This window comes from Crocuta crocuta, unplaced genomic scaffold (genome assembly GCF_008692635.1).
Source record: "Crocuta crocuta isolate KB4526 unplaced genomic scaffold, BGI_CrCroc_1.0 scaffold71, whole genome shotgun sequence".
Taxonomy (NCBI): domain Eukaryota; kingdom Metazoa; phylum Chordata; class Mammalia; order Carnivora; family Hyaenidae; genus Crocuta; species Crocuta crocuta.
This window is the reverse complement of record NW_027527548.1, coordinates 2,012,474-2,020,874: the sequence shown is the minus strand read 5'-3', so window position 1 is coordinate 2,020,874 and position 8,401 is coordinate 2,012,474. Positions and strand designations below refer to the sequence as shown.

Genomic DNA, 8,401 nt, shown 5'->3' with positions numbered 1-8,401 from the left:
GTAATTGGTGGGTGGGGGCTAGGGGTGGAGCTGACCTCCACGCCCACCCTGCTGGCCTAACACCCTTCGGTCCTCTGTGTGGCAGGTCGGTGTGGGTGCGGAGATGGCCAATGAGAATCACGGCAGCCCCCGGGAGGAAGCGTCCCTGCTGAGTCACTCCCCAGGCACCTCCAATCAGAGCCAGCCCTGTTCTCCAAAGCCCATCCGCCTGGTGCAGGACCTCCCAGGTACTGGCGAGGGGCAAGGTAGGGTGGTGGGGTAGGAAAGATGCCCCAGGGGCAGCCCTGACCCTGGCTGGCTTCCACGCTTGTTTGCAGAGGAGCTGGTGCATGCGGGCTGGGAGAAGTGCTGGAGCAGGAGGGAGAACCGTCCCTACTACTTCAACCGATTTACCAACCAGTCCCTGTGGGAGATGCCTGTGCTGGGCCAACATGACGTGATTGTGAGTGCCAGCCTAGGGCGGGGTCTCAGAGCAGCTTCTGGCATTTGGGCCTTCTCCAAACGTATCTTGAGCAGCTCTTAAGAGCCTAGTCCTGTGTTGGGACCTGGGGATACAGTGACACACGAGATAGACACATGCCCTGTCATCAAGGAACCTGTACTCAGGGGAGATTGAGGCGTAAAGAGATGATTGTATTAGCACGTGATACTGAACTTGAACTACCTGTTGGGCACTGTACCTGTAATGCAGCTGTGACTCAAGACAGACCTGGTCCAGCCCTTGTACTCTCATGGGGCCCACAGTCTACTGAGGGGCCAGTAGGGTTACATTTGGCTTGTGTATGAAGAACAGTGTTAGAGTACAGCAGGGACCATCGTCTGGCCTGGGGGAGGGGAGTGATTGGGAGAGGGAAAGCTGCTCTTTGAATGAGGATTTAAAAAATTTATCTTAAAATTTATTTCTGAGAGAGAGAGAGCGTGAGCACGGGAGGGTCAGAGAGAGAGGGAGACACAGAATCCGAAGCGGGGTCCAGGCTCTGGGTTAGCTGTCGGCACAGAGCCCGACGTGGGACTCAAACCCACAACCGTGAGATCATGACCTGAGCCAAAGTTGGATGCTTAACCAACTGAGCCACCTAGGCGCCCCTCTTTGAATGAAGATTTAAAGTGACCAAGTTAGTGAAGTGAAAAGTTGTGAGAGGGGAGAAGCATGTTTTCAGGGTGGAAGTGCCCATGTGATAGGGGAAGTAGCAGCATGGGACGTCTGCCAGGAACATGGGCTTTTGGGTCCCTGTCAGTTGGGGCGAACTTTTTTTCTGGGCATAATCACGCCAATTGGCACTCCCGTTTTGCAGATGGAGACACTGAGGCTCTGAGATGGGAAATGATTGGCCTGAGTCGTCAGGCCTGTAAGAGGCAGAGCTGGATTCAAACCTTAGGATTTCAGGGCCACCCTGCCTAGTATCATTCTTCTTGGTGTCGCCTAAGGAATTCCACCCACAGGGCCTTGCTTTTTCAAAAACGAGCGTCTTGAATTTTTCCTTTATTCCTGACTCTGGTAATTTAGAAATTAGTGTGTACAGAGTGTTCATCTCATGCCAGATGCCACATTAAGCTGGTTATGTTCATGGACTAATTTAATCATCTTCCCAGTAGGAGGCTGGGCCTATTTAGCTGGAGGGCCATTTGGAAGGTGAGGGAATTAGGGAGGGACAGAACTCCCCCAAGGTCACATGGCTGCAAGTAGCCTGTGGCACTGGAGCCCAGTGTTCTTTCTGCATCCCAACCTTCGAGCAGCAGGAGCAGGGGGCAGGAGGGCATCGGGATTCCGGATTACTGAGACTCCTCTAAGCCACCGGCCCCAGTTGCAACTCTGCTGTTCTCTCTCCTCCAGTCGGACCCTTTGGGGCTGAATGCGACCCCACTGCCCCAAGACTCCAGCTTGGTAGAAACCCCCCCAGCTGAGAACAAGCCCCGAAAGCGGCAGCTCTCCGAAGAGCAGCCAAGCGGCAATGGCGTGAAGAAGCCCAAGGTGAGTGCTTGTGGGCTGTGAGGACCTGGCTGGCGGGTGGCCAAGCCAGGCAGGCTGCCAGCGGGTTCCCTGCCAGGGCCGGGCAGTGGCAGGTCTGTCAGGAGCGGCGCCGGAGGCACAGCTCACCAGGTGCGGTACTGGAGCCACAGGCCGACTCTCCTGACCCTGATGCCTTTCTCTTTTTTGCTCCAGATCGAAATCCCTGTGACGCCCACGGGCCCATCGGTGCCTAGCTCCCCCAGTGTTCCAGGAACCCCAACACTGAAGATGTGGGGGGCATCCCCTGAAGATAAACAGCAGGTGGCTCTCCTCCGACCCACTGAGTGAGTCCCCGCTGACTGGCTTGGGGGCACCCGTTGGTGTGGCCTGCGTGCCTGGGAGCGTTGGGGTGTGGTGGCAGGCAGGGCACTCCTCCCTCCCTCTCCTCCACTGTCCTCGTTGTTCGTTTCTGTGCCCCAAGGGTGTACTGGGATCTGGACATCCAGACCAACGCGGTCATCAAGCACCGGGGGCCTTCGGAGGTGCTGCCCCCGCACCCCGAGGTGGAGCTGCTGCGCTCCCAGCTCATCCTCAAGCTTCGGCAGCACTACCGGGAGCTGTGCCAGCAGCGAGAGGGTAACTGCCTCTGGGCCTCCGAGCTCTGTTTCCACCCGCCCTGAGCAAGACCCAGCCTTGGGGAATGGTGCGGGGAGCCTGGTGGCTGAGAGCACAGGCAGTGGGTGGGGACAGGCCTGCGTGGAGCCCCAGCTCCACCAGGTGCTTTCAGAAAGGGTGGCTGGTATCAGTAACCACAGAAGGAATCATTAACACTTTCAGAAGGCTTGCTGTTCGCCAGGTATCATTTGAAGCCTTTTTACGTATCTGTGAGGTACGTAATTTGTGAGGCCTCAAAACAAGTGTCTGTCCTCATGGCATCCCTACTCCTAGGAGTAAGAGGAATGTAAAGTTCTCAGGGAACTGCGGCTTTTATTAACTAGTAAATAAGCCGCTTAACTTTGCTGGAACGTGGGGTTTCTCTTTTCCTCTTTTACCCTGAGGAACATCTAACGACGGGTTTATAAAGTAGCAATCCTGAGAGTATACTTTGGGAGAGGCTGCCTGCAACATGAGCTCCTGACTTACCGGGCTGTCATCTACCGTTGCACTTCCAGCGCCCCCACACTGCTTCCTGCCTAAAGCCAGACCTTCACCAGTTCTTCTGTCCTGCAGGCATCGAGCCCCCTCGAGAATCCTTCAACCGCTGGATGCTGGAGCGCAAGGTCGTGGACAAAGGCTCTGACCCCCTGTTGCCAAGCAACTGTGAGCCGGTCGTGTCGCCCTCCATGTTTCGCGAAATCATGAATGACATTCCCATCAGGTATGGCTGTACAGCTGGGGCCAGCTAAGGGTGTTTTTGTGGAGTCGGTCCTGCAGAGAAGGGTCCGGACTCTGCTTGTTCTCTATCCCAGGTTATCCAGAATCAAGTTCCGGGAGGAAGCCAAGCGCCTGCTCTTCAAATATGCAGAGGCTGCCCGGCGGCTCATCGAATCCAGGTTTGCGCTCTCCTGCCCCCAGCAAGCCGGGTGTGTGGTCAGCACGGGGAGGCCCTGGGCCATGGGGTCCATCTCCCGGAGCTCGGTCATTGCTCTTGGTGCCAGGAGGAGGGAGGGATGGCTCCCAGAGCCAGGACAAGGGCCCAAATGTCAGTGTAGGTGGGGTGGGAGGAGTCAGGAGTGCAGATGGACACCTGACAGCTCTCTTACATGCCTCCTGGTGGCAGGAGTGCGTCCCCCGACAGTAGGAAGGTGGTCAAATGGAACGTGGAGGACACCTTCAGCTGGCTGCGGAAGGACCACTCTGCCTCCAAGGAGGACTACATGGTGAGTGGCCCCGGCCCCGGGTAAGGAGGCCAATGGAAAGGCTCTGGGGTGGCTTCCTCCAAGAAGCCCACTCTGCCTGCCCAGGCCGGGCAGGGCCCCACAGCAGCCTGTTCTTTAGCAATTCAGTAAACCTTTGATACTCATTAGTCCCTCAACTCCTGCATGTAGAGAGGTTTGTCCAGGCTCCTGGCTCTCTCGTAAAGACTCTCTCCATTAAGTTTCTTTAATAGAATTCTGTGCTCAGCCACACACCATAAGTAGCTTTTTCAACTTAATGCTCAACATCTCCCTTGAGTAGACTTTTGGACACAGATCGACAGACTACCTTTTTTGGGGTGTGTGCACTCATCACAGTTCAGAGCCGGCCATCAGATTCATTTCCCCACTTTACCGTGTCCACAACAATTCTGTTTTCTGGCCCAGACCCATCACTTCTCTAACTGTCTGCCAGCACTAGCAATGGGCTTTCTTTTCAGGACCATTTTTCACAAGAGACAAGGTTTCGCACTTCACGATAGTAACTGTACTTGACACGTAGAATGACAAAGGTAGGTGTGCTCACTAGCCAGAGTGACTCATTTTCACTCCTCACTTTCACACGTGTGATTCAGCAAAATTCCAAATGCCTAGTTAAATCCTTGCAGGTTGCTAAAAGCTCATATTTCAAATCGGTAATGACCAAGGACCCCGTTTTGTAATGGTGTCTCTCCCTGATAGCTGGCAAATGCTTTATAAGCGGGGGACTGTGCCCAGTTTGTGTGTCTCCCCAGCATTTATCATGGGATCTGGCACAGTGTAACCCCTTAATGGGAATGATCACATTTAATACTCAAACTGCCTTATCAGGTGAGTACTTTGTGTTCCCTTAACAGTAGAGGAATTAAGATTCAGAGATGCCAGGGGACTTGTCCAAGTGACACAGCTAGTAAGTAACAGCCAGTTTCAAAGCGAAGACTGTTAGAATCCACCAGCCCTCCCTCAACAGGCCCCTAGAGCCCTGATCGGGAATGTCTCCTCCAGGACCGCCTGGAGCATCTGCGGAGGCAGTGTGGCCCCCACGTCTCGGCCGCAGCCAAGGACTCCGTGGAGGGCATCTGCAGTAAGATCTACCACATCTCCCTGGAGTATGTCAAACGGATCCGAGAGAAGCACCTGGCCATCCTTAAGGAAAACAACATCCCAGGTAAGGGGCCAGTGCAGGGAGCCAGCTGGGGTGCTGCCAACTCTCTATCCCGGGCCCTGAGTGAAGGGACAAGCAAGGCTGAGCCTCCAGGCCATGGCTGGTTTGGGGAAGCCCGTTCCTCCCAGCGGTGCCTGAGGCAGGCCCTGCTGTCCTTCGGTGCAGGGCCCCCAGCACTCCTCCAGGAACTGGAGAAGGGTTGGGAAAGGAGGAGCTGGGGGTGGTGGACATGACAGGCCAGGGGGAAGCAGTGAGGTGGATGACTCGCGCTTACAGCCACTTTCTGCAAGCCCCAGTTCCCCCACCCTGCGGGCTAATACCCAGCCGTAGGATCATTCGAGGACTCGGTGGTAACTCAGAGCGCTTGGCCCAAAAAGATGCCTAAGTAAGGTATTGTAACTACTAATGCGCCGTAGTTCTACTTCCGCATGGCCACCTGGGGGCTTGTGTCAGTACGAGCGCAGTGACAGAGGCCACCAGTTACTGCCCCTGCCAAGAACTTTGTTATCAAACCATCTGAGCTGTGTTCTGCTCCTCCTTGGGATGAGACTTACCTCCCTTGGTAACTGGGGTACGTTGTGTGAAGCACCCAGCGCACGGTGGGCAGAGGCCATCCAGGGTGAGGATTAGCAGAGCCGAGGCAGGGGGGCCCCTCATTGCTCTCCCTGCCCACAGAGGAGGTGGAGGCCCCAGAAGTGGAGCCCCGCCTGGTGTACTGTTACCCGGTCCGGCTGGCCGTGTCTGCGCCCCCCATGCCCAGCGTGGAGATGCATATGGAGAATAACGTGGTCTGCATCCGGTATAAGGGAGAGATGGTCAAGGTCAGCCGCAACTACTTCAGCAAGCTGGTAAGAGCTGGGGTGAAAGGGAGGCAGGTCCCTACAGGTGCAAGAAGTGAGGGCTGCTTCCTTGACTCCGTGTCCTCAGCAAGAGCCCAGTTACAAGGGAGCGAGGGGCTGCTGTTTAAGGGCCGTGCTGTCTGTCCCGCAGTGGCTGCTTTACCGCTACAGCTGCATTGACGACTCTGCCTTTGAGAGGTTCCTGCCCCGAGTCTGGTGTCTTCTTCGGCGGTACCAGGTATGGGCCTGAGGCAGCTGGGTGTGGGCTCTTCTAAAGGCAGGGGGAAGGCTGAGCCCTGGAGGCTGACCGTGGCCTCTTGCAGATGATGTTCGGCGTGGGCCTCTACGAGGGGACAGGCCTGCAGGGATCGCTGCCCGTGCACGTCTTTGAGGCCCTCCACCGCCTCTTCAGCGTCAGCTTTGAGTGCTTTGCCTCGCCCCTCAACTGCTACTTCCGCCAGTACTGCTCTGCCTTCCCAGACACAGATGGCTACTTCGGCTCCCGCGGGTGAGAAGGCTGCTGGGGCCCTTGCGCCTGGGGCCTGGGAAGGGGTCTTCTAGAGCATGGGTCACACCTGGGCCAGCTACTTGGAATTGGGCAGTGTTGTATATAGTCCCTGCCTTCACCCCTTGCTAGCTGTGTGACCTTGGACTTGTTGCTGAACTTCTGGGAGCCTGGGATAGCCCCTAACTCAGCCTGTGGGTTTCTCTGTGCATGAGTCCAGGCTGGGGGAGGAGCGTGTGCTTCCAGGCACCGAGGGGCACAGGAAGCAGTCATTCAGAGCTCAGGGACCTTACAGACTAACGCAGGGTGTTGGGGGGGATGAGCATGGGTGAAAGGGGGACACAGCCTCTGGCAGGAAGACCAGCCTGGGCCAACAGAAGGAGAAGCGGAACAGCTGGGGGACTCCTCGCTGTGGCTTGTGCTGTGGTGGCAGCAGGGCCTGGACTTGATCTGAGCTCCAGCCATTCCACTAAGCAGCTCGCTGCACTTGGCCACCAAGCCTGAGCCTCTCCGTCCTCGGCACTCCCGTGGAGTCAGCCCCCCATTGTCCCAGGTTGAATTAAGGGTGAATGTTGGCCTGTGGCCTGACCAGGGTGGTCTCTTTAACGTGGTGGGGGCGGCACCTTTTTTTTGAGGACCGAGGTTCTGGTAGGACTTAGAGTGCTCACCTCCATCCCCAGGCCCTGCCTGGACTTTTCCCCGCTGAGTGGTTCCTTTGAGGCCAACCCTCCGTTCTGCGAGGAACTCATGGATGCCATGGTCTCTCACTTTGAGGTGGGTGTGCTGCTGGGGGCAGGGAGGGGTGGCAAGCGGGATTGCCAGCCACCCGGCGGGCAGCCTCTGATGTCCCCATCCCATGCCCCCTCCCACAGAAACTGCTCGAGAGCTCCCCGGAGCCCCTGTCCTTCATCGTGTTTATACCCGAGTGGCGAGAACCCCCCACGCCGGCGCTCACCCGCATGGAGCAGAGCCGCTTCAAACGCCACCAGCTGGTCCTGCCTGCCTTTGAGCACGAGTACCGCAGTGGCTCCCAGCACGTCTGCAAGAAGTGGGTGCCTGGGGAGGGCAGGGTAGGAGGGCCAGGCCGATCGGGCTGGGCCAGGCCCCACCCTGAGCTGCTCCTTTGCCGGCAGGGAGGAAATGCACTACAAGGCCGTCCACAACACCGCCGTGCTGTTCCTACAGAACGACCCTGGCTTTGCCAAGTGGGGGCCAACACCCGAGCGACTGCAGGAGCTGAGCACCGCCTACCGGCAGTCAGGCCGCAGCCATGGCTCCGGCTCCTCGTCGTCTTCCTCCGAGAACAAGGACCGGGACTCTGGCCGTGAGCAGGGCCCCAGCCGCGAGCCTCACCCCACTTAACACATCTTGCGGGGAGGAGGAGCCCCAGGGTGCTGGTACGGACTGCTGGGACTCGGGCCTCTTGGGGCCAAGCGGACCCCAGGACCCTCCCCCTGAGGTGGCAGCAGGGCTCAGGCTGCCAGTGACATAGGAAGATGATGGCGCTGCCAGGGCTCCCCCTCCCTGCCCAATCTCCCGACTCCTCACCTCAGACTTGGTCCAGCTCCCCTGTAAATAGGCCCCATCCCTTCCCCTCCTCCCCATCCCTACCATCTTATTGCCACCTTGTTTCATTTGTAAAAGGAAATACAGAAACCCCCCCCTAAGAACGTGTGAGGGTCTTGAGGGCTGAGAAGGCGGAGAGCCTGGAGCTAGTCCTGGGAGCACCCCTCTACACTTAGGCTCACCTTCTGGACCCCTGGGCCTCCACGCCCCAGCCCCGGGCTCCAGTGTCTTAACTTCTCACCCTGATGACCCCACAGTAGGGTCCCTGGTGGCCTCTGCCCTGTGTCCGGCGGGTCTGAAGAGTCCAGAGCCTGGCATCATCCATCTATCTGTAAGCCCCAGACTCCCACAGCCAGGCCTGCCCTCGTACCTCTAGGGAGCGCAGGACGGGGGGCTCTGCCCGGGTAGTGAGCTAGATTCCTGCTTCACCTGGAGTCACCCCAGTGAGCGGGCAGCCAGGTATGTTTCACAGACGAGGGT

The 8,401-nt window shown here is 57.6% G+C and overlaps 1 protein-coding gene across 3 annotated transcripts in view; it reads left to right on the top strand.

Moving 5' to 3' along the window:
• Nucleotides 1-8,019, top strand: part of PCIF1 (phosphorylated CTD interacting factor 1) — a 16,655-nt gene extending 8,636 nt beyond the window's left edge. For all 3 annotated transcript variants that reach the window (XM_077766259.1, XM_077766249.1, XM_077766241.1), the window contains exons 3-17: nucleotides 86-227; nucleotides 318-442; nucleotides 1,835-1,972; nucleotides 2,165-2,295; nucleotides 2,433-2,587; nucleotides 3,182-3,329; nucleotides 3,421-3,504; nucleotides 3,732-3,831; nucleotides 4,852-5,014; nucleotides 5,687-5,859; nucleotides 6,002-6,088; nucleotides 6,174-6,358; nucleotides 7,036-7,129; nucleotides 7,228-7,403; nucleotides 7,489-8,019. In XM_077766259.1, coding sequence (XP_077622385.1) covers nucleotides 104-227; nucleotides 318-442; nucleotides 1,835-1,972; nucleotides 2,165-2,295; nucleotides 2,433-2,587; nucleotides 3,182-3,329; nucleotides 3,421-3,504; nucleotides 3,732-3,831; nucleotides 4,852-5,014; nucleotides 5,687-5,859; nucleotides 6,002-6,088; nucleotides 6,174-6,358; nucleotides 7,036-7,129; nucleotides 7,228-7,403; nucleotides 7,489-7,717 — 2,112 coding nt within the window. In that variant the 5' untranslated portion in view covers nucleotides 86-103 and the 3' untranslated portion in view covers nucleotides 7,718-8,019. The remainder of the gene's footprint in view (nucleotides 1-85; nucleotides 228-317; nucleotides 443-1,834; nucleotides 1,973-2,164; nucleotides 2,296-2,432; nucleotides 2,588-3,181; nucleotides 3,330-3,420; nucleotides 3,505-3,731; nucleotides 3,832-4,851; nucleotides 5,015-5,686; nucleotides 5,860-6,001; nucleotides 6,089-6,173; nucleotides 6,359-7,035; nucleotides 7,130-7,227; nucleotides 7,404-7,488) is intronic.
• The last annotated feature ends 382 nt before the right edge of the window (nucleotides 8,020-8,401 follow it).